This window comes from Arvicanthis niloticus, chromosome 6 (assembly GCF_011762505.2).
Source record: "Arvicanthis niloticus isolate mArvNil1 chromosome 6, mArvNil1.pat.X, whole genome shotgun sequence".
Taxonomy (NCBI): Eukaryota; Metazoa; Chordata; class Mammalia; order Rodentia; family Muridae; genus Arvicanthis; species Arvicanthis niloticus.
Genome location: NC_047663.1, coordinates 85,101,059 through 85,126,903, shown reverse-complemented (window position 1 = coordinate 85,126,903; position 25,845 = coordinate 85,101,059). Strand labels below are relative to the sequence as shown.

Here is a 25,845-nt window from a genome sequence, read left to right as displayed (position 1 = left end):
CAGGTCATCCCATAAAGGAAAACACAGTATGTTCTTACATATTATTGAAAAGGCCACACATCTGCCAAAGTTCACACCTGACCGATTAGGACAGGAAATTGCTAAGGTGTGTTCAACAGAATGCTATTCCTAGGGTGTGGGTCTATGAAGAAAAGAAGCAGCCCACTGGCCAGCAGGGCTTAGGAAATGCACTGCTCTCTGCTTTCTGCAGTGCTGTGCTGCAGAGAACATCCACCTCAGAACCCGAAATGAAGAATCTGTCTTTTGAAGCCTAGATTTCTAGGTTCAAACCTCTCTGTATCCATCACATTTACTTAATTGGGGAATACTTTCTTTTTAATGAAATGTCACTTAGTAGCTTCACAATATTGGGTGCCTGGAAAACTTATATGAGAAAGACTTTGAAGAGTGTAATTGTACACATTTGAAGTCACTACGTGTTTCTCCTCTCCCATTACTAAATCAATATCCTGTTATCACCAACTTAACTGCAACCTACAATCATGCAGCCTACAATTGAAGAACTATCCAGATCAGATTGGCCCGTGGCCATGTCTGTGAGCTGTCATCTTTATTGATGTCAGATATGGGAGGGCTCAGCCCACTGTGGGCACTACCACTCCTAGGCAAGTGGTCCTGAGCTATATAAGAAAGCCAGCTGAACATAAGCCAACAAGCCAGCCAGTGATAGCATCCTTCCATGGTTCCGGCTTCCAGATTCCTGCTTGACTTCCTGCCCCTCCTTCCATCACTGATCTCGTGATCTGGAAGTATATGTGAAATAGTCTTCCCTCCTCTGGATGTAAGGCAACCAAGAGAGAGTAGTATAGGCTGAGCACATACTTCTTTATGGAGCCTTCTATTTGTATTAAATATCTCTTCTTCCCAGTTATTGTTACTCCCATTTTACAAAGGAGGAGCCCGTACAGAGTGGTTGAAAGACTTGCCCAGGATCAAACATCAGGTGAGGGGATGGTAGAGCTGGAGCATGAACCTTGGGCCTCAAGGAACTCACTCTATTTGAAAGACTTAATTCCTCAAAGGGAGACAGAGTGCTAACAGCCCCAGACGACCCCTATTCTCTCCGCTAACAGACAGGAGCATGAACCCTGAGCTTTGCTGGGGTTACAACCCTAGCTCTGACCCACAGTAGCAACGGGATTGTGGGCAAGCGGCTCACTTGTTCTGTGTCTAGTTTGACTCAGGGTGGTTGTAAGTAATAAGTGGATCCCTTAAATAAAAACACTGAACACAGTGCCTGGCTTGCTATGAAGCATTCACTGCCCTTGTTACCATTAAGATCATTATTACCTTGACTGTTTCTATCCATCGGGGCTGTTTGACTTGGTAGTACACGACTGAGTGATACTCGTTCATAGGCTTGTCTCCGGCTCCCACACAAATTGCATTCTGATCAAGATAAAATGGAAAGAAACACTATAATGTTACCATTACCTGAGGTAGGCCGTTTTGGCCCTAAGGCCAAGGATAATGTTAGGGTCAAAGAATAGCTTCTCCTTCCCTACCCCTTCTTCCAGGCTCTTATTCTGACAGCCCTTCTACATTGTGGATTTCTACACTGCCATCCCCAGCCTAGAAGCGACAGTTGCCTAACTGCAAAGATTCTATTATTTCTTTTCTGAAATGCACTGGAGCCTGCCAGGCACTGACGTGGATGCCTTATTGTAAATGGTAACCAGCCTCAGAATTACTGCATGCTGTCCCTCATACTAATCTACTTTTACCCCAAAGTGAATGTCTGTAACATTTACAAACAAAAATGTCTTTCTGATGGACTCCCCAAACTAATGCACCACAGTGGATGGATGCCTGCTGGGCACTGGAAGATGGCAGCAGCTTCAGAAAGACTCCTGGGTATCTGATCTGGAAAACAGTCCTGGGGTGAGGAGCTGAGGGAGCAAGGATTCAGTGACGCACAGGAGGAGTACTCTCTAGGGACACACCTAGATTAAACACTACAGCAGAGGTTTTTGAACCTGTGGGTCATGACCACTTTGGGGTTGTCAAAAAAAAAAAAAAAAAAAAAAAAAAAACCTTTCACAAGGATTGAGTATTAGACACCCTGATTCATAACAGTAGCAAAATTACAGTTGTAAAATAACAACAAAAATAATTTTATGGTTGGTGGGTCACCACAACATAAGGAACAATATTAAAGGGCCATGGCATTGGTAAGGCTGAGAACCGCTGCCCTAGAGAGACGGACAGAATGTCAACTTTGTGGGGAAGAGCTCAGAAGAGTTCAGCTGTCATTTCTGACAATGGGATATGATGACAGGCAGACAGACAGACAGACAGAGACAAACAGAGACAGACAGACAGATTACTGTGTGTTAAGGAGGGATGTTTAAGTATAGATGAGGAATGAGGAAAGTTTCTTTAAAGATGAAGACAGTTAAGCATCTTGGAGATTCTAAGCTAGCTCTGAGCAGAAACATGAGAAGAGCATTCTGAGCAAAGGGAACACAGAGCATGCGTATCAGTAGAGGATATTTGCACACATACACACACACACACACACACACACACACACACACACACACACACCACCCTTGGTACTCCAAAAAGGAGCTAAGTGACCAGCTCCAAATTCTCAGGAATTACTTCCCCATCCCTGGCTCTCCTCCTGTCCTTTGTGTCCATTGAATCAGGTCGGGCTCCAGCACATTACCCAAGCCACAGTCACCCAGAAGGGGCCGAAGTGTGGTTTTCTTGCCACATTTTCACCATCTTTAACCTTAAATCTCCAGACTTTTAGGAACATGATGGTTGATTTTAGATGGCTACCTCTGAAACTGTTGAGTGTCTACAGGGAATTTTCTGGTGAATGAGGGCAGGTTTCTCACCAGATTCTATAGGCTGCTTCAACAGACCCGTGGCTAAACTGAGTCACCAAAGCTGGTCACAGTTTGGTATTCTGTGGCCCCTGTTGAACACTACACTGTGGGAAAGAGGACCTTTCACTGACATTGAAAAGTTCCTCTGTGTGGCCAGGTACTGGCAAAAAGTAAGCTCAGCTTCTTCGGGGTTTGAATGAGAATGGCCCCCATAGGCTCAGTTATTTGAATACTTGGTCTGCTGTTGGTGGAACTCTTTGAGAAGAATTAGGAGATGTGGCCTTGTTGGAGGAGGTGTGGCTTTGTTGTGGAGGCATGTCACTAGTAGTAGACACTGAGGTTTTAAAAACCCATGCCATGTCCAGTCTCTCTCTCTCTCTCTCTCTCTCTCTCTCTCTCTCTCTGTCTGTCTGTCTCCCTGTCTGTCTCTGTCTATCTTTCTGTCTGCCTTTCTTTCTTTCTTTCTTTCTTTCTTTCTTTCTTTCTTTCTTTCTTTCTGTCTGTCTCTCTCTGTCTGTCTGTCTCTCTCTCTCTCTCTCTCTCTCTCTCTCTCTCTCTCTCTCTCTCTCTCTCTCCCTTCCTCCCTCACTCCCTCTTCTCTCTCACCCTCTGTCTTCCCTCTGTCTGCTGCTTGTAGGTCAGTTTAGCCTGCCAGCCTGTTGCCATGTTCCCGCCATGATGGTCATGGACTTTAACCCTCTGGAACCATAAGCAAGCCCACAATTAATGCTTTCTTCTATAAGTTGCCTTCACAGCAAAAAAAAAGAGTAACTAAGACAGCTCCTGTGCTAAATGATGGTACCTCTGACGAAAATCCATTTAGGAAAAAAAAAAAAAAAACTACAGGACATAGAAACCTGACTGAACACTCCCTTCTACAGAACAGATAGTAATCGTAAGCTGGAAATGAAGGAAGATGCTGTTTGCTACAGGACGAAGCCTTGCAGAGCTTCCATAAGCAATAAACAGAATCAGGCATCCTAAAGGTTTCCACCCCTGAGAAAGAGCACACCACCCAAATCAATCCAAACCTCAAAATCACCCCTGATGACTTCTTCTGTTATGACCATTCCACAGCTGGGTAAACTGATACTCCGAGTGGCACAACACCTAGACCCACTAACCCCTTGTACAGTGTCCCTTCTTTCATAGCTAGAACACCTTCCAGCCTAGAAAGATGGAAAGTGGTAGCATTTGTGGGCTCACAGTCTCTGTAGCCTCAGTGCTTCTCACACAGCCTATAAAAATCTGAAAATATGCATCTTTCTCTGGTGAGTTAGAAACTGCCTCATAGAAGAAGACAACCAGGTATCACAAAACTATCTTGATCACGAATCTTTATGTCCTAATGCCAAAGAAAAAGGTCTCACTGCTCTCCTGAGAATGGCGAAAACCATCCTTGCCTCAAACTCTATACTTCAGAGACCAACATGAATATTGAAAGTTCCAAGAAAGCATCCAAGGGGGGACTCAGAGCCCATACCTTGCTAAGGACTTCAAGGATGCTGTGCTGGGTAGGTTGCCCATGCTCCAAAGGATGGTCCTACATCCATGCACATACCAGCAGTATCAAACAGACTCTGGTTAAAAATATAAGGCATACATGAAGTTTGGAGGATGACATAGGGTGAGGAGGCATCTAGGAAGAATGAAGGGGAGGTACTAGGGTAGATTTACTCAAGCCACATTGTGTTCAGGTGTGAAAATCTCGAGGAATGAAATTTTAAATATTTTTAAATAAAGAAAACACTCTGACCAGGCAGTGAGCCCATTTTTAAGGACAATACGTAAGTGCACGTGTCTCAGTGAGGTTTCTGTCCTTCATATTGCCCATTCCCATGGCCCTCAACTAATGATCAGAGCCTCCAGCTAGTGTCAACAACTTCAGCTGGAAATCTGAATGGGCATCAGAAAGCCTGGAGGCTTTAATGTAGACTTGATCTTGAAAAGCAGTCTCATTGGGAGAACCCAGGGTCCTAACACATACCAGATGACTTCATAGGAATCATGTATGGGTTGGACCATATCATATCATACCATACCATACCATACCATACCATCATATCATATCATATCATATATCATATCATATCATATCATACTACAGATGTGAATAACACCTACAAGTGGAATCAGAGCTGGGGTTCACTATGCCTTTCTAATAACAATGGCCAACGTAATGGAAATCTACTGTGCAGATTACCTTATCTGAAATGCTTGGGAGTAAGATGCCATCACTGGCCCCATTTAGGGCTGACTTTAGACTCTCGGGTGCACAGAGATCACAGAGTCAGTCCAAGGTCCTTTTGCTAAGGCAGGGTAAGATGGGCTTTGAACCTGGCTGCCTGGTCTCACGAATCATGGTCTTAATCACGTTATCACACTACCTGCTTGGCCTGGCAGCATCTCTGGTAACTAGCTTCAGGATGGGTTGCCTATTTGAACCCCTCAGTTCCTTCCTAAAGTTTCTCTTGACCATGATGAGCCGTCTCTGCATACTGTTCTCCTGTTACCTGGTATTGAGTGAGTAACATTTATTGTATCTACTCTTGTGTTTAACTTGCTGCCCCGTAAGAAGAAGACTATACTTTGTGTTTTTAAGGATTAAAAAAAAAAAAAAAAAAAAAGATCTAAGATCGCAGAAATAACAAATGATACTGGGCATTTGAACCCTGAATTTCCCCATCTAAGCAAGGTCCTTGAAACTCCAAATGGAGCTGGGGTAAGGTTAACATACTGCTTACTGGGTCTATTCTGCCAACGATGGCTGGGGGAGAAATAACCATTTTCAGAGGGACCATTCCCATAGAAACCCACCATACAGCTCAGGGGCATTTGAATGTGTGACATGATACTTAATTAGGCAGTAGTATTCATGTCTGCAAATAGGGAAAGAAAAGCCTCCCACAGGCTTCCTCAGCAATTTTCAATAGTCAGTCAACTGAACTCCCCCATAGTGTCACTAATGTATGAAACTGAAAATTATCAGCATGTCACTTGGTTATTCTTCCTCCTCATGCTTGTCTGCAGTGCATGTGTCTGTCACCCAGGTCTGTCTTGAAGGAGCAGTAATGGCAGACAGAAGAATAGATCAGACACAAGGCAAGATGTCAGTTTGCCTGTTAACTGTCCCTTCTAATTTGTCCTCTGCCTATGTGGAAGGCAAGTGATACCAATGTCTTAGTGATGAGACTAAGGTTTAAAAGCTCTCTGGACAGGTAACTGGACCACGCTCACTTCAGCGCAAGGATCCATACATCCCCATAATGAAAGTTTTCCTTTCAGATAAGAGCCTCCCACCTTCCTGTGTGTTCTTTGGAGCAGAGTGTGCCTCGTTCGTTTCATTTTTTCGGAAAAGGTATTAGCATTTAACAAAAGAGGGTTTTCCTCATCAGAAATTAATTAACCACAGTGGTTTTAAGAACAGAAAGACAGTTGTAAAAACCTTCTTCTTTACATTTAAATCCAACACTGAGTCTTCCCAGGATTTTGCTGAAGCTGGTAGCAGCCTCAATTTGAAGCTGGCAATATGCTGGAGAATCTTCTTAAAGTTACAGGCACCGTGGTGAGGAGAGGAGGCTGGAGTCAATCTCCATCTCTTCCACTGTGAACTGCAGGACCTGAGACCTGTTTTACTCCACAGGAGCTTCTATTCTCCCTTTGTGATAATAAAGACCGTGTCACTACCCAGCCTGACACAGGGACTATTATCCTCAGGGTGCTGGTCACTCTTAGGCAGAAGGTGATACACAGTAGCAGGCCTGAGCTCCAGGCCCTAGGGCTAGGACTGTAGGCTCACCCCTCCACACTCCCCCTTACTTTGTTATCTGTCTCCCTATAGGTGGCCTACGAGGGATGTTTGCCCACGCTGTAACTTCTGCTGAGAGCTGATCTCATTTGCAGTTAAATATTCAGAGAGGAAGAATTCAGAAGTGAAACCCTCCCACACACCGGACACAAGTGCTGACAACCTTAAAGGAAACATAAGCAAATAGATATAAACACACATGACAAAGATTGTACAGGACATATGCTGTGTAAATAGAACCATGTGCTTTGCCTTCCTGGATGCATGCTGCTAACCCTCTGGAGACCAATTTGCGAATAAGACTTTCCACCCAAATTTCTGGCTGAGCACTGGGGAGTTGGATTTAGTGCCGAGAATGTCTGCTTTGAAGACATTCTGAGCCTCCACACCAGCCCAGGGCGCTGTATTGATCTTTACCATGGATTTTGCCTGATTTAAACTAGCTTGGGCTTCAATGAAAACAACATTTTAACTGCAAAAAGGATAACCTATAAACAAGCACACACACATACACACACAAACACACACACACATGCGCACAGATGGGGGAATATACATTGAAGAATGCGTAGGTAAAAAGACAAATTAACATAGGCTCTAATTAGACTCTAGAACAGGGTATTAAGCTACACAGTGTGGATCATGTGTCTCAATATCTTCCCCAGAGCTCTGATCCTTTAGAGAGAAGATAGTTATGAGCCATCCTTCAGCCCCGAGTCCTGTCATTCAGCGCTCTGGAGTCCCTTACAGGTAGCACTTTGCCGTCCTCTGTGCACACACACATAATCACTTCCACGTTCCGCTGCGTGGTCTTGGTGTACTTGTCAAAGTCACCTTGTAGGAGAGTGATGTAGATGTCGTTCCTGACATCCCCTGAGGATGGAGAGAAGACCAGAGTTAAAGTCAGACACTAACCACAGAGGTGGAGCCGATGGGGAGGAGCAGGAAGGACCATTAATAAAACAAAAAATCTGAGCAGTTTAGAAAGGGCATTTTTTAACCTGACAGGAGGGATGGAGATGTAAGTAGCAAGGGTTGGAATGCTGGAAAAATCAGCAGCAGAAAGTGAGGTGGGGTGGTCAAGACTGGCCATGTTTTCTCTGTTAAAACCATTTAATTTCCATCCTCTAGTGACACCTTCTGGGGAGGCGAAAGAAAGCACCAGGTGAAATGGTCTTAGTCCTCAATCGCAGATAGACCTTTTGTTGCACAAAAGTAGGGTTGAGATATTTCCCATGAATCCTAGAGCCTAAGGGTGAAGGGCAAGGAGCACAGAGTTTCTAGGAAGGAAGTGCACAGTAGGCATTGAGATCTCAAGCAAAGTGGGTATCATTAAATCACACCCTGGACCACTATCACTCAGCTACAGGAGAGAAAAGGATGAGTCAGAGGGAGTGCCATTATACACACTATATGTTATGTTATAGGCCTTTTGAAAAGCCTCCATGCATATCTTGAATGTATTAATAGGCATGGTCAATTAATAGGAGAGGCACCACAGAAAGACTTGAGGGAGATCCTGAATACTTTGTATGGTGTTCGGACATGTTACTGTAATTGGGGTTCCTTCAGACTATAAAATGTACTCTAAAAGTGGAAGAGTGGCAATACCCCGCCCCCAAGTAGGATGGAATCGTGGTATGTATAATAAAACAATGATGTCATCCATGAGTTACTGACTTGCAGAGTCCCATAAAAACCTTATTAAAGTAGCTTGTGTCTGTAAAGTATGATTGTGAGGAAGGAGATAAATATATGTGTGCCCACGTGTGTGTGTGTGTGTGTGTGTGTGTGTGTGTGTGTATTCATATTTTGTGATTACATTGAGAATACATAGCATAGAAGTTTCTGTATATGAAAACATTGGTTTTTGGTGGTTTTGTTCAGGTAGAGAAATAAAGTGAAGGAAGTTGACTCATGAAAATAACGAATTACATAAGCTGGACACCTCAGCCCTGCTCATGGCCCTGCCCTTGAGAAGGGTCACTTCAGCTGTGTCCTACCTGGCATGATGATCTCTGGGAAGCCCAGCTTCCGGGCTACCACAGTGGTCCTGTCCACTAAGTGTGGGTAGTCCTTGCGAATCTGAATGATGTCACCTACCAGCATCTTTATGGTCACCCACAGGCCTGGAAGGGAACACATAAACACTCAACCTCTCTCCTCCTCCTCCTCTTCCTCCTCCTCTTCCTCCTCCTCCTCCTCCTCCTTTTTCTCCTCTCCTTCCTCTTCCTCCTCCTCCTCCTCTCCCATCCCCTTTCCTCCATCTCTCCTGTAGGAGACTACTAAAATAACAGATACATTCACAGATGCAACAGGCCAGCCCCAGGGGCTCTGAGCAACATTCAGTTATAGCAGGGTCATCCTCTGACAGTTTATCACCCTCTCTGTACCTAAGGTCTTCTAAAGCAGAGGGGATGCCAGCTACTGTCTCACAGGACTTTGGTAAGGATGAGTCACATGTAACTTAAAGGGCCTGACACACAGGAGAGAGCAACTCCTCACAGTTATTCATGAATGAAATGCCCATCCTAAGATTCAGTGGGTGATCTGCAGTGATATAGGCCACATGCGCTCAGGCTTCCCTCTGTCCTATCTAGGTCCAGGACTCGGGTCCATTTACTGATATATCAGAGGTTTCTGAGCTGCAGCAAGTTCATTGTACATAGACTCTGTATGATGGTGACTCCATACCTTGTCCTCCACTGTCTCCCTTGGAAGCTATGACTTTGCCCAGAAGGCTGTGAAGGAAATCATTCTCAGCTGAGACCCTAGGAAGGAAAAGAGAGCAAAAAATGTTCCTGTGATCCCTGATGGGGTCTCCATCTTGTGTCCTACATTTCCACAAGGGAGCTCCCCAGCACCAAGGTGAAAAGTGAGCCTGCCTGTGTCAGCTCAGAGAAAGCAATGCCCTCTTCACAAGCAGCATGGCTCTGCAATTTGAGGCAACCAATGACTGCCACAGTTGTAGGCATTCATGTGACAGGAAAGATCTCCAATCTCTAACATGAATGTCTTCTCTGGAAGTTAACAAGGACTTCAGTAGCTCCGGTAAGACCTAGTCACTCACCTTGACTAGAGTCATTGGCCCCATTACCTGGAGATCTTTGCGGTGCTTAATCTTGACACTGCTCTCAACACGGAGTCATTTTCAAGCAAGGAAATTATAATTACCTCCTTGGTTGCCCCTGCTTCTCCTGTCACAGATATATATGTGGCTTCCACAAAGGGACTCCCAGTAGGCCGCTTCTTCACACTCTTGTGGCCCCTGCTACACTTGTAATTAATGCCTTTGGTCGATTATCTGCTTAATTACCCATCTAAAGTATAAGCAGAGTCATGTTGACCTTGTCTACCACTTCAACCCCGTGCCTGGCACTCTTCTTCCGGGCTGCAGTAAAAGTCTCTGGATCAGTAACAGGTCAGGATGCCCTCTTGGGAGGCCTGCCTACCCCCTCACTAAGGTGAGGAACAAGTTCACCCAAGACAGAAGTAAGAGTAGGATGGACAGCCTGGAGATACACAGGATTGACTTACGGGTGAAAAGGAATGAAATGTTGCTTCTCTTCATCACTCTCGGCCTTGCCCTTGATGATGTCGGTGATGTCCATAACTAGGAAGACAGAGGGAGTGAACGGAGAGTCAGTTAAGTCAGGCAGAGTTGATGAGACGGGTAGATTATTAACCAGGAGGGAAGGGAAGAGCCATGGGAGGGTGGCTAAGGTATAGCAGAGGGCAAAGGAAATGGTTACAAGTTGAGCAGCAACTTGGAGATGTGTGTACTGAATCTCTTCCACAAAAGCCAGGAGCGGGAAATCTCTAGGGCCAAAGCATCCAATGAGAGACCCTCTTTCCACAACCATGCGCATGGCACATAGACGGAACTGTTGAATCCCTGATCCTTGCCAACTGACTTCATAGGCAATATGCAAGTGTACCAAAGATGACTGGAAAGCCAGGGGACTTGTAATGGCAGAAGGAAGTCTCCCAAGGGGACAAAATGGACAAGATACAGGAATTTAAAAGAGCTCATGATTTAAAACTTATATTTTATTGGGTTTGAAAGCTTTGCTTTATTAGTTACTCATAATTATGTATCATACCCATATAATTATGGGTATGATTGCACACGTGTGTAGGAATGGGGGCAGAGGGCTGTAAACATCTAATGCCCTGCAGCTGGAATTATAGGTGATTATGAGCTGTCAGATGTAGGTGCTGGGAACTGAACTCTGATCCTCTGGAAGAGCAGCAAGCACTCTTAACAACTGAGCCATCCCTCCAGCTACCCACCCCACCCAACTTACATTTTAATAGTGAGGGAAAAAAGTGGTATATCCAATTGTAACGTCATGAGTTTTTAAATCATCTTTTGAGAAAAAATATACTTCAGTTGAAATAAAGTATATTAATTAAAAAAGAAAATATATTAGATAAATAATAGCTCCTTCCACTAATAGCCAGGGAGATAGCCATAAACCATAAAAGTAGGGCAGGAATGGTGAAGCTCTGGGTGCACATACAGCCAGCACCAGAGAAAAGGTGGAGCTGCATGGCTCCGGGCAACACATAAGGACCCTGCAGTGGCCCCGCTCTCCGAATGTCTGTTCTCATCTGGAACTCAGATGGATGGCATGACTCACTCTGTGTAACTGCATTTCCTATTCTGGATATTATTTTTTTTTTCAAAATGGTTTGCTCCTCGTAATTAGATCTGGAGCGAATTGTTCTTCCTTTCTCACAGGCAATAGCGAGCTGAGGCACCAACCGCTCAGACTGCACAGCGTTCCTGGGTGCTCTGTGCAAGACCTTAGGACCACATTATTTGCCGAGCTTCTCATAAATCTGAACTTAGTCACCGGTGACTTGGGTTAGCCGCCGCAAATGTAGTTATGAAGGGCTGCTCTGCCCAGATTTTTCAGGGGTGGAGGTGCAGAAATAATCTTTAAAATTCAGCCATATAAAACATGTGCTCTAATAAAACGTAACTGCAGGACATCAGTCATCACCTGCCACCCCGAAGGGTCTCCTCAGCCCCTGGGTGCATTTCTTGACATTAACATCTTTAAGATCCATCTTCCCAATTCGGACTATTTGACAGATCAAGAAAATCTTATCCCTGTTGAGGTCTTTGTTTCCCAGATCCTGTAAGGTCAGGAAAGAAAACAGTTATAATTGTGCATTTAATAAAAATATGTAAAATAGAGACAAAGCAACTGTCATTTCTAAGGACTGTGATTATCATTTTAATGACGCCATTGATCTTAGGGAAGATAGAAAATGACATCACCACACCCTTTGGACAGATAAGGAAGACAAGACCCAGCCAAGATCCTGAGTGGCAGGACTCCAGAGCTTTCCCGCTGCATCATCTCATCTGATCCCTGACAGTTCCCTCAAATACTATTAAAATGATGCTATTTTTACGTCTCTATTTCCCCTATAGGAAAGCTTCCTCAGGATCATAACCTTGGCCCTTGGTGACTCTGGAATGGAGATTAGTAACTGAAGCAGCATCATCGAGGCATGCCCTGAGCATCACATCATCCTTCTGCGATATATTTAGATGCCCCACCTTCATGGGGCTCCCTGCCAGCTAGGATGAGCTGGGGCAGAAACAGCAAGACATGCTATTATGCTGGCTTAGACAGGCAACCCTTGGCCTGCCCTTGCCGAAGAGCAGCTTACCATCTGAGTTAATTCTCTTGTGAGCATATGCACGGGGGACAAAGCCACCAGCTCACATCAGGGCCAGCACCCAGTTAAAGCAGCCAGCCCCTGCCTTTCACCGTAAGTGATATGAGAAAGAAGAAATGCAGAGAGCAGGGTCTCTGGGAATAAGACAGGTCTCTGGCATGGCCCAAATCTCCCTACAAGGACATGGGCTGGTTAAATCCCTTGTTCCAGTTTGGCTAGGCTACAATGTGTGTCTGGCCAAACACTAATCTCCACGTTGCTATGATCTTCATCAGTCAGTTGACTTCAGCGAATGAGGTTGTCTTCCATAACATCCGTGGGCCATGTTTAAGGCCTTCATAGCAAAACCCAAGTTTTCATGCCAGAGAAGGAACTCTGCTTAAAACTGTACTCCAGAAGTTCTGGTTTTCTCATCTGTCTTGCTTCCCTGCTAATTCAAGCATATATTTTCTAAGTTGCTCCTGAAAACCCCTGAATTACGAAGGGCTCTCCTTTCACTGGCTGGTGGAGTAAAGAAGGGCTCCCTTAGTGCTGGAGTCACCCCGATGAGCAGGGAGAAAGAGAAGGCAGGAGTGCAAGGGTAACCTGAGAAAGCAACATCTGTACCCTGCCTTGTCCCAGAGGACCTGCAGGCCTCCTTCAACCATTCCACTCTGTCTAGGAACTTATCTTCGGAAGACAGGTTGAGGGTTTTTTTTTTTTTTTTTTTTTTTTTTTTTGCTGTTGTTTTGTTTCTCATCCCCACCCAACAACTTTAATAGCTCCTTGTTTCCTGCCCTGTTTGGTGCTCATCTTTCTGAGCTGACATGAGAGGGACCAGACATAATACACCCAGCTGTCCTCGCCAGCTGACTCTTCACTCTCCTCTCTATTTTTATCCACAAAGATTGCTTTATCGCTCTGGAGATACACAGTACTCTCTCTAAGCTCTGGCTCGTTCTTCGTAAACACACCTCCACCTCAAAACTGTCTGCCTCTTATTCTCCTGCATAATCAACTTCTCCCTATGCTCAAGATCTCTGTCCTCAGGCATTTCTCATGAACTCCATTCTTAGGTCTCCCCTCCCATTAAAGTGTTTTTCTTTCTTTTTTTTTTTTCAAGTTTCTTCTAATACTTTATTAGTCACTTTCTCTAGAGGATCAGAGTATATATGTGTGTGTGTGTGTGTATACTTACATATGTGTGTTCATACATATACATGTGTGTGAATATATCATATGTATATAAATTTATCAAGAGTATAAAGTGTTTTTCTATTTTTGAAATATCTAAACCAGTGTGTTTGGGAGACATACCAGAGCCACTGAGGCCTTGACACTTGAATGGTTTCCACCAACACAGAATTGCTCTGCTGAAGCCTCAACCTCGGCACCTTAGAGCATGGCTATGTTTAGAAATTAGCTCTTAGAGATACAGTGTGTTCAAAATGAGGTCATTAGAATGGGTTAATCCAATGTAATTAACTCCAATATAATATGGAGTCAAGAAGCCATAAACACACACATTCTATCTATCTATCTATCTATCTATCTATCTATCTATCTATCTATCTATCTATCTCACTCACACACACACACACATGAACTCTCACGTACACACATACACACATTCTCACACACATATACAACTCTCTCACACACATACACACACTCTCACATACATACATACACTCTCTCACACACATACACACATACAAGCACTCTGTCACATACATACACGCATATACACACATTCTCTCTCACACACTCTCTCAAACACATATACTCTCTCTCACATACACACATAAACATATACACTCTCACACACACATGTACTCTCTCTCTCTCATACACACATAAACACACTCTCACACACACACACACACTCTCACATACACATACACACACTCTCATACACACATATACACACACTCTCACATATATACATACACACATGAGTGCATATACATATACATATACATACATATACACACTCTCACATACACACACTCTTTCTCACACACACTCACACATACATGTTCATATGCATGCACATATGCATGCTTAAATGAACATGTACACATGACCATGAACAAGACACAGTGAGAAAGGTGCTGTCTATCTACAAACCAAAGAATTGCCCTCAAACTAACTTACCCAGCCAGGACATTGCTGCCAGATGTCTAGTGTCCAGAACTCTGAGATCATAAATGTCTGTCAAGTCAGCCAATCTGTGAAGCTGTGTTACACCAGTTCTAGCAAACTAATACACTAGATACACTTGTAAAGCTCTGAGATCTCATCCCCTCTCCCCACACCCAAAGGAAATATGTTACTTGTCCTCAAGGGAAAACACAGTCCTTTAAGAATTGCTTGGGTGGGCCCCACCCTAGGCCCTAGAAAGTCTGAATACTCTATTACCACTGCAAACTGCCTGAATACACTTCACAGCACAGGGAGAATTCTTGGGATGGTGTGTAAACCAGCAATCCTTACTGAGATTGTAGGCTCCAGTCGTTGGCTGCCCCTAACCCAGTCACTTCTGCTTTAGTCTTACAAAATTCTAGCATCTGGGGGAAAGCAGAACTATAATAGCCAGGTGCATTAGTGTGCCTTCCACCTCCCACCCTCTTTCCTGCAGCTTCAGACTGGGCTCAAGCACAGGGAGCCTCCTGGTCCATCCCATTTTCCTACTGTGGGCCTAGGAAGTTGACGGAGGTGACATCAGCAATCATCCAGATCCAGATGCCAGCTTCTCAGGCCCAGGGAGCCACAACCATGCCCCTGAAGAGGAGACCAGAGAAAGCAAACATCCAGAGGGCCGAGAAAGAATGCCAACTAGTGCCCAGCTGCCAAGTCATAGCTCATGTCCAGCTTAAGCAAGCATCACTGTGACACCCAGTTGAAAGTACCTTGGGCATACAACATCATGTCACCCTGTTTTAATTACCTGTTATATTTGGATTGCTCTCTGACATTGTTACTATGTACTTGTTATTTGTTTATTAATTTTATATTCATTAATTAATTCATTTTAATTTAAAAAAATCCTACTTGCTGCTGTCTGAAGCCCAAGAAAGAGTGGTGGGACTTGAAAGCCATGGTAATGTACCTGTTTATTATAGCAGGTGGTGTTTGTTTTACGTTTTATTGTTCTGCTTCCCCCACGACCCCCCCCCAAATGTTAGAATTTTGTTAAGTTCAAAGTATAAGTTTTAAAATAAAATTAATAAAAATAATTTTATATTAATTATTAATAATAATTGATTATTCTTTCAGGTCTCACCCACTACCGGACCTGAAAGCAGGGGCCACATCAGCTTGTTCACTGCAGGTGTAGAGCTTCCATGTGGCTCTTGAATCCATGCAAAACACAAGAACACCATGACCTTTCATGTTCCCAAATAGAGATGTCAATCATCTCAACAGAAGGGAGCATTAGTCTGTCCAACCGCTCAACTGAAGGTCTCAAGTTCACTTGTTCTGCAGAGCAGAGGTGTGGCACCATATTGTGAAGCCAGGATCCTGTTCTCACTAATACTGTGTGACACAAACTCACCCATGCCCTTTCCTTCATGTTCGAATCATGGATTGGTCCTCTGCACAACGAAGCTCTGATTGATTCCCTGTCCTCCCTCATCTCATGAAACATCTGTCTCTTGGTTTAATCAGGAAGCCCTGTGGGACTCTCCTATTTTTCAAGCAAATAAATAGGCTCCTCCTTCTAACTAGTAATAGATAAAAAGACTGAAGCACATTTGTATATGCCAAGAAAACTCTGTCCGAGGAATTAGGACCTATGATCCCATTCCGTGCTTCTGGCCTATTTTTTTTTCAGGAAATAACAAACAAAATAGATCAACTATACCCCAATCTAATCACAATGTAACATAAGACACCGCACTTAATGGGCTGTAACAGGAAAATCATTGTAAAGCAAGGTAGGTTAATCTAGCATGTTGGTCACTTCTGAATCCAACTCGTCAGTTTGGTCAATGCCAAAACCCATCCCCATTCCTCCTCCATAATTTCCTTCTCTAATGCAGGCAATGGAGCACAAAACCACACAGTCTTCTCCCTAGAGAAGACTTGCAGACAATGCCAGTACCCTTAGTGGAGAAAGGACAAGAGAGGGATCCCTGCTAGAAACTCTAACCCCTATCTCATTCTGCATCCCTTACTCAGATCTAAAGGGTCAAATTCAATCTCAGAAACGACTCATCCAAATAACAATTGATTTTAGCCTTCTACATATAAGTCATGCTGGTAAGTACTGGTATTTGGAAGGACGCTCCTGAGGACCTGCCAGTTCTTTAGTTACCTACGGCCTTAATTATATTCAAAATGTTCAACTGACTAAGGCAACCAGTGTTCTAGAAAGGTCCTATTTTTTCCTGGTATATTTTAGATGTGCTTTCATAAAGGCCTAAACCGAAGAAAAAATTATATTTATTGTGAATTAACTAAAAAATAAAATATCTTCTGTGCCCAGGTTTAACTAGCCATTGTTGCTCAGAGAGGTACACTTGCTTACATTAACACTGTGTTGTCTGTGTGTAGGGGAGTCAGAAACAGGTAGAGAGAGGGAAGAGCAAAGGAGATGGTCCATATTCCCAACAGCATCCTCGAGACACATGATGCTTCGATGAGCAATGAATCCTTATATAAAGCCTGAAACAGGGCTGTGCACAGAACCCATGCTCCATCCTGATCAATGCCCAGCCAGCCTCCTTCCCAGTCTTCCCAAGACCAGATCACTGGACGTGTAGAGCAGAGTGGTCAGAGAGTGCGCACTCACCGTGAAGACTACCTTCAAGTTATTGAGCATCTCAATTTCCTTTGGGAATCCTTTGCTGCCCCATCGAACCAGATAGTTCTCACTGTGGGAGGAAGAGTAGCAGCCTGTTACAGGTGGAGCATCCATTCAAGATACGAAAGAGCATTAGCTATATTGTCAGCACCGCTGCGGCTACTGGAGACAAGGCAGTGTTTGAGAAAAAAATATATTCGTTCCCTCTGAAAGATAAGTTATGTTGGGAGACAGACATTAAGTGGGGGAAAGAATTATGAACATATGTGTATCCAAGCACACCTTCCCTCCCCAACTGCTAAGAACATTCTGGCACAGCTGCTTAATATTTTTGCCGAGCAGCTGCATACTCTGTAGAGGTTATTGAGAAAGTCAGAGATGAGAAAGGAAAGGAGTTTAGCAGCCTCTGCAGAATGCCGAGAACACTTCTCCCTTTCGAGCGCGCTCTCCTTCTGAGACTGAGTCGGGATTTGGATTCTTGAAGTCATCCTTTGGGTGTACAACTGCTTCTACTAATAGGATATCTTACCAGGATGGACCCTACAGGTTTTGCTTTTGATACAATTTGAATAAACTATTCTAATGCTATTTGACAACTACATAATAATGTCATGCAAGTGTCCTGTAAATGAAACATTCAAGATGCTGTAAGAATGTACACTGGAAAGTCCTGCCCTAGTCTAGGTGGCCAGAGACATTTTTGCTAAGGAAAAAACACATAATCAAGTTGAGCATGGACCAGGAAAGGTTGCCGGCGAGGGAAAGATGTATGCAAAGGTCGTGAAAGGAATCCAAGAAGGAGCATTAAGAGTTAAGTGGTCAGAGGATAAATTAAAAGGAAACCCAGAGCAAATGGGGCTAGGTAGGCCATTTGGGGATATTTGACTCTGTCTTTATAGGAGGGATCTGGAGATGGATCAGGGGTTAAGAGCATTTGGAGCTCTTGCAAAGGACTCAAGTTTGGTTCTCAGCACCCACACAGAGCAGCCCCCAGTGGCCTGTAACTCCAATTCTAAGGTATCTGACGTCCTTGTGTGTACTCTGAAGGCATCCTCACAAACATGGTGTGCATACAAATAGGTACACACATACACATAAAATAAACTTCTAAAAAATTCTAAAGTAATGGAAATTCAATGAAGAGTTATATGAGGGGATGGTGGCAACTTGTCACTCAGAGATCCCCCAAGACTCAAACATCACCATTTGCCATCTGACCAGTAGACTGGCAACTATGTACACCTTGGGTGTATAATTGGTTCACCCAGGCCAGGAAGACTGAGAGGTTCAGCATCAATGTAATGTAATGCTGTACTATGAGTAATTAGATGTTATATACTACACAGAAGCATACAGTTGGTGCCAATAAATCATGGCAGGACTTTCCTGCCCATTGTATTTGCAGTGGAGCTCTGTCATTGGCTAGAGAAGAGGTAGGTGGAGCTAGGAGTTGGGAGGAAGAAATTCACAGGAAGAAGAGGAGGAGGAGAGGAGAGATGGAGGCAGATGTTACCCTCGTGTCTCTAGCTATCAAAGGTAGTTATTATTATCAAGGTTAGATATTTGAAAAAAATTCTAATTGTGTGGGCATCTTGTGTATTGAGTATTTGCTTATATATAAATTTATTTGGTGAAAAAAAGGGGGGGGGGCATGCCTAAAACCATGGATGCCAGGGAGCTGACTGGCGGAGGCAGCAACCACGCCAACATTTTGTGAGTCCTGGACCAGGGCCACTGGCCAGCTGGTGCCTCCATTAGTGTAGGAACTTAGAATGGGAACATGGCAGCCAGGCTGGGAGCAAGCCGGATGTCTCCTTTCTTCTAATGTCTCCCGCAACAATAAATAACCATTAATTTGAATTAATAAAATATAAAATAATAATATAACCAAATTCAATTCCAGTAGACAGCATAAAATAATTCACCAAGTAAAAGAGAACTGCCTCCCTTAGAGACTCTCTCTCTCTCTCTCTCTCTCTCTCTCTCTCTCTCTCTCTTTCCTTCCCTACACTCAGAATGATATTTCTTTATTTGTCTGGAGTTTTATTGTCAGTTTATTGTTTTTATTTGCTTTTTAAAAAAAACACTGAAAATTGAAGCCAGGAGCTTGTACATGCTAGGTAAGTGCTCAACTACTGAACGTTGTTGAAGAGGAAGAAGAAGAAGAAGAAGAAGAAGAAGAAGAAGAAGAAGAAGAAGAAGAAGAAGAAGAAGAAGAAGAAGAAGAAGAAGAAGAAGAAGAAGAAGATGATAATGATTTTGGAACAGGTCTTTCTAAGTTTCCAAGGGTGGCTTTGCCTCAGTCTCTAGAATAGCTGAGATGGCAAACCTGCTGTACTCAGCCAGACTCACACAGAAGGTTAAACAGGGCAGCAGGATCAAAACTAAAGTAAGGCACGGAACCCAGGGCAGATGGAGCCCAGCCTTCAATTAACTTACAGTTAAAATGCAATCAAATTAAATGTACAGATTTTTTTCTTTTTTTTTTTTTTTGTAAAAGCTAAAATTTTCAGTGGGATGGATGGCAAACTTGCTATCAATGAGACACTTGCTATTGATAGCAAGAAGGCTCTATCAGACATTTTGAAATGATCCCCCTTAGTTATTTATAGGTTGCTCTTGTTGAAGTGGCTGGGTTCTGTCCAGCACTGTTCATCACATGGTACGATCCCCTTTATGACCAGCTTATTCCACCTAAACAGCAGGCACCAGCAATTTCCTTCTAAGAGAAATGTAATCATAAATAAGAAAAGCAATTTAGAGGGCTGAGCCTGCTCCTATCCATCCTTGCCTGAGAAGACCAGACGCTAGAATCTGAAGGCTTGAACCATTAGCATGGGTAAGGTATAGAAAAGATTGCCCCATTTGCTTGGATTCCGTGGGACATAAGCTCAGTCCTGGCCTCCTGCCTATGCTGCAGCATCTTTGTTCTACCAAAAAAATGTACTTTTAATTTCCAAGCCAGATCTCTTTGGAGATCCTGGGAACCTGGCTACAAATGGTCCTGACCTGGAAAGATCAGTTCCAAATAAGCTGCCTCCAGTTCCCATCTGAACCCCAACAGAGGATGCCTTAACATCTGGTTGGGATAGTAGATTAATGGTAGCTAGACTGGGTAGGAGTAGAGAGGATTTCAGCTTGAAAGAAAGAACATCTAATCTGAGTCAGACTGACACAGGGAATGTCCCAGGTCTCTCAGCCCCTTCCCCAGCTCTCTTCTTGTTTTTTTCTGTTTGGTACTTTCATGATCTTGGCACTTTTTGCCTCCCTTCTCCTCTCCCTAAGTGCTGCCCTGTGTCCCTGGCACTCCCAGAGGCACCACTCAGACATGTGCCATCATCCAAGATGGTACATCATGGAGCAAAGTGGCCATCACTTTGCTATCTATCATCTATCATCTCCCTCCACAAAGCTGACTGGGGCCATTCATCAATTCACGAGCCAGGCGGGCAGTCATCCTCACCAAAGCAGACCCAAGTTGCCATGTTTCTAAGGGACACTGGGGCCCTAATGGTGCTGTGAAGACCTTTTTGTCAGGTGCCTGCAGTACAATTGTAAGGAGATAGGAAGTGGCCTATGACACATGGGTAAAAGAGCCTACAGAAGCAGAACCCAGTATCTTCCTAGTATCTATTGAATATGACCAAGTATCTAGTTTTATTATCATATCCACTAAGACTGGGCCAGGTGAATGGCAGGGACTTAGGTGTTTAATAAAGTCTAGCTTTCCACAATAGTGATGCTGAAACTCTGGTGGTGATCATACAAGACATGTGATACAACTCATACCTGGGTGGCAAAATTACATGGGAAATAACTTATCCTTGAAGTCAAGTGGACATGGGTATAAACTTCATCTCTGTATTTTTTTTATAGAATAGTTTATTCAGGGCATGGGAAGGGGAGTTAAGAGGGTAGTAGAGGCAGAGAGAGAGAGAGAGAGAGAGAGAGAGAGAGAGAGAGAGAGAGAGAGAGAGAGAGAGAAAGAACAAGAAGAAGAAGAAGAAGAAGAAGAAGAAGAAGAAGAAGAAGAAGAAGAAGAAGAAGAAGAAGAAGAAGAAGAAGAAAGGCTGGCCATGAGCACGTGGAGAGAGGGAGAAGGGAATGGGGAAGGGGTGAGGGGACAGAGAAGGAACAAGAAGGCAAGAGCCACCTCTGTTATTTATAAACATGTATGACTTTGGGCAAGGGCAATTTTCCTGACCTTTCCTAGTCTCCCCTTCTCACCTAAATATCATGCCAGGATCAAATGAGATTGAATACAGACCTCTGTACAGTCAGTCTTCCATATGACCATATGAACAGCCTTACCACATATGACCATCTCCTGGTGAACCTCCCTTTACTAAAGCACCACTATTCACTAGGCGCTGCCCACGACTTCATCTTATCACCCTAACAGCCAACGAGGAAAATGCCACTTTCTCTATAAACACGGAAAGTGGATAATTCAGCTCCATTCTAATGTGTCAAATGGGGACGAGGTGCTCCAAAACCCCACCACATAGAGTCAGGTGAGGGTCAGCTAGGACAAGGATTGTCTGAGCCACAAGCACAAGTGAGGAGGATCGATCCAGTGACTGTCAATATTTTTCAAGATTCCCAAAGACATTTCCCGTCCTTGAGCTGAGGCATCCAGGAGTTCCCTCACTTCCTCCATTCCCAAGGGCAGCCAATGTAAGGTTGCCATGATGATAGCCTATTGGTATGATGGGCCCATATTAACATGTACTTTTTCCTCACTTAAGCCTGAAAATAATGGCCAGAAAGACCAGTGCTTATGGTTTTCAAACAAGGAGACTCAGGAGTACAAATGTTTAGCAGCTAGTTAGGGTGAAGGAAAATCAAACACCAGAACAAGGATGTGAGCTTTTATAGAGGCCCAAGACATTGCACCATTCATTCCTCAGCTCCCGTTTCAACGACAGGCATGTTTAGTCTATAAATTGCTGTTTGTCTGAATCTCATAATTTTTGGTAACCAAAACACATTATCATAACCATAAATCCACTGAGAAAACAAATCTAGTGTCAAATTATACTTCCATCTACCTCCCACTGCCCCCAAAGGGGTTCTTCCCACACTGTCAGAGAAATTCAGTTTCTTTTCCGGTAGGAATTACTCTACAGAAAATAATGGGGAGAAATGACCGATCCTCTGTGAACTTCCAACTCTGTCTTCCCACAGGCAGAGAGGTCTGGACACACAGAACCCACTGACCTTATGACCATTTGCTTGTGGGGGTCATAGAGAGACATGAAGAGCTCAGCATCCTCTCCAATTCGGCACACAAAGTTTCTCACAAAGACGTAGAGGCTGTGTGTAGGGGATGAGGAGATCCGAGAATAAGTCCCATAATCTGGCTGGTCTTTTGACTGAAGGGTAGAAAGAGGAAGAAAGGGGGAAGATATAACATGTTATCCCAGTGCCACTTAGAACAGCAGAAAAGCTCTCTGAGTCCTAAAGAACCCCTCTCTCTGCAAGCCTGAATCTTTGAGCATCCAACCACCTCTACCACAACAAGCTTCTGCAGTCTGAGGTTTTTCCTCTTTGACCCTGCTTGCTTTGGTCTTCCTATCCTTGGAGATCTCACCACTGACCCCCAATTCCCCATGAAGCCAGGAGCATAAGAAGCACAAGCTATAAAGAGAATCTATTCTTAAATGCTTGTGTGTTTTTTTAAAAAATTAGTTTCACGATAACTTGACATAAGCTAGAATCGTTTGGAAAGAAAGACCCTCAATTGAGAAAATACCTTCATAAGATTGCCTATCAGTAAGTTTATTGAGAATTTTCTTGATTGCAAACTGAGAGAAGATGGCACAGACCACTTGAGACAGTGCCACCCCTGGGCAGCTGGTTCTAAGTTGTGTGAGAAAGCAGGCTGAGGAAGCTATGAGGAGCAAGCTAGTTTGCAACATTCTTCCATGGTTTCTGCTTCTGTTCCTGCCTTGAGTTCTAGCCCTGATTCCCCTCAGTGATGGAGTATGTCCTGTGAGTTGAAAGATAAAATAAATCCTCTCTTTCTCAAGTAGTTTTTGGTCATGGTGTTTTAACACAGCAATAGAAACCCTAAGCCAATGCTCTTAGCAGCATTATGCCAGGCACACATTGGAAACTACTCAGATACCCTACAATCAGCCAGTGATGTAGACTGGCCAGTGATAAACACATCAACATTAGGTCATCAATATACTGGCTCAGCATTAAAAAAAGAACTCCCAGAACAATATGTTAAGTCAAAAATGCCAAGATAGAAAAATAGATATTCTATTTAGAAGCTCTAAAAGAATCAGAACTAGCAAGAGAATGCTATTAGAGGTTGCTGGGGCTTAGGGGTGAGGAAGGTGTGTGAAGTTTGTATAGTGGTACCATTGTCGATATGCTAACTTTTGAGTGGAATATACACCACCAGGTACCACTAACATCTGCCCAAGTGATGCTTAGAAACAGCAAGTTTTGCTACATGAAAGCAGGACCACCATAAGTCTAAACATGTAATTGCTTTCCAAAGATGCATAGCGATTAACCAGACCCCAAGTGCATACATCTTAATGAACTATACAGTTAGAGCAGCCATTCTGAAACCATGAAGCTTCACGTTTTATTTTACACTTTCACTATCAAATCTATTTTTGTACTTACTCAAAAATAATTGATTTCGGTGCATGATGTTTTTAATCATTTTTTTTAAAAGGAAAGAAAGTTTGAAATGATAAAAATAACACGTGGCAGCTAAAGTGACCATTTTTAAATATAAATCAGATTTAGTCTTCCTTGAAGTCTTTTGCTGGCTTGCCGTCTTACTGAAACTGACATCTGAATGTTTTCCCACAATTCCCCTGGGCTGCTCTAAGAAGAATAGACTCTAAATAGACTCTGCTTCCTAGCTCTGAAAATCAGTCCACTCCCCACAGCTCACCATGCCCTGCCCACACTGGACTTCTTCAGAATTTGCTCTTACCTCAGGGCCTTCACATTTGCTGTCCCCTCTGCCTGGAGCACTGGTCACCAGAGCCCCCCAGTACTGGTGGCATCCAAGTTATTCTTTCAGTCCTACAAGAGACCTTTTCTGCCTCTTAAAGCATCTCCTAAGTCAGTGCCTACTTTATTGCCTTTTATCACCAAGTGCAATTAATTTTTTTAATTAATTAATTTACATCTTTGCTACCTTTCTTCTCTTCTTTACTCTAGAATCTAAATGCTCCAGGAGAGGGGGAAATTTGCCTGGCATTTAACTGCCTGTGGGATGCTTGCTGAATGACTTACAGATCTAAGTACAAAGGCATAACAAAGCTTGCATTGTTACCATTCATCTCAGTTGTAGACCAGATGGCCCCTTGAATAACAGTGCGGTAGCTTATTATTTTAGGTTTATGATGTCCTAAATGCCAGCTTTGCTTGAGCAAAGGCTACTGAAGGCTCACCATTTCTTCTTTGATGCGCTCCGTGACTTTGTAAGTTGCCTCCTCGTGAGCATGGAACAAGCTGATGACACTGGTATTATCAGGGTCCAATATGTTTCCGTCTTCATCTCTGACAATGAGGTCAAGCTCAAGGATTCTGTAAGGCAAGAGATGGAGATGGATGACGCTGGAGAGGCCTTTGGGGTGGTATCTGCAGTGATGGGCTGACTAAAAAGCTAACACCTCTACTCAAAGAGAAATGGCTAAGTAAACTGATCAATAATGGAAAGCTAAGTAGCAGAGTTTAAAAGTGTATTGTTTGGGGGCTGGTGAGATGGCTCAGTCGGGGAAAATGTTTGCTTCCCAAGCAAGGGGACCTGAGTTAGATTCTTTGAACCCACATAACAAAAGCAGGCATGGTGACAGATGCTTGTAATTCTGATAGGCAGATTCCTATAGCTCACTGTCTGGCCAGCCTAGCCATCTTGGCGAGTTCCAAGCCAGTGAGAAAAAACCCTATGTTAAACAAACCAGAACCAATGAATGGAGCCAGAAGAATAATCCTACGGGGCCTGCCCGTAGATGTCTCCATCTGCACACACATGTGCAGCTATGTGCATGAAAACATGAACACAGAGAGATAGTATGTAGTTTCCTGGCATGTTTAGTAAAAAAAAATCTTCCATGAACAGAATAAAATATGGGAAAATAGTGTATTTTATGTGAAATAAATCGAAGCACCACAATGCGGGACAACAAACCTAGCCAGATGTGTTTTCTGATTGCATGGGTAAGAAGAGCCATGTACAAAGATCTAGATGCCAAAAAGGAGCAAACCACAGACGTGGGAAAGGCAGAGGGCCTGGGGCTGGAAGGTGTGGAGTAGTCAAAGGAGAACTGTGCAGCTGTGTCTCAGCTTGTTTAATGTTTCACTGCACACGCACACACACAAAGGTATTCATATATTATTCAATAAACGTGTGAGAATGGTTGTTGGGGTAAAACTATCTGAGATCTATTGATCGATGCCCATTGCTTGCGCTTCAGCTGCTTGGCTTCCAGGCCATAGGCTTTCGAGTCTTTGGTATTGATCTGTGTCAACGGCATCTGTCATTCTGCTTGTCATCAAAGATACTAACAGCACTCACCACACACTGACAGGAAACTCACAAGCATTAACTACATTACAGCTGGGTCACACTTACCACCACCATCGCCAACAACAACCACCCTGAAAATCGGATTCTATTACTCTTCTTATTTTACAGATTTAAAAGAGACTAAGAA

At 43.6% G+C, this 25,845-nt stretch overlaps 1 protein-coding gene across 1 annotated transcript in view; it reads right to left on the bottom strand.

Moving 5' to 3' along the window:
- The window catches only part of Dock2 (dedicator of cytokinesis 2), a 409,472-nt gene that overhangs the window by 330,340 nt on the left and 53,287 nt on the right, over positions 1 to 25,845 (bottom strand). Inside the window, exons 7-15 of the mRNA XM_034506657.2 lie at positions 24,580 to 24,715; positions 22,373 to 22,527; positions 17,141 to 17,222; positions 11,676 to 11,811; positions 10,204 to 10,279; positions 9,361 to 9,437; positions 8,670 to 8,795; positions 7,415 to 7,539; positions 1,312 to 1,410 (exon numbers count right to left, since the gene is read on the bottom strand). Of these exons, the coding sequence (XP_034362548.1) occupies positions 1,312 to 1,410; positions 7,415 to 7,539; positions 8,670 to 8,795; positions 9,361 to 9,437; positions 10,204 to 10,279; positions 11,676 to 11,811; positions 17,141 to 17,222; positions 22,373 to 22,527; positions 24,580 to 24,715 (1,012 nt within the window). The remainder of the gene's footprint in view (positions 1 to 1,311; positions 1,411 to 7,414; positions 7,540 to 8,669; positions 8,796 to 9,360; positions 9,438 to 10,203; positions 10,280 to 11,675; positions 11,812 to 17,140; positions 17,223 to 22,372; positions 22,528 to 24,579; positions 24,716 to 25,845) is intronic.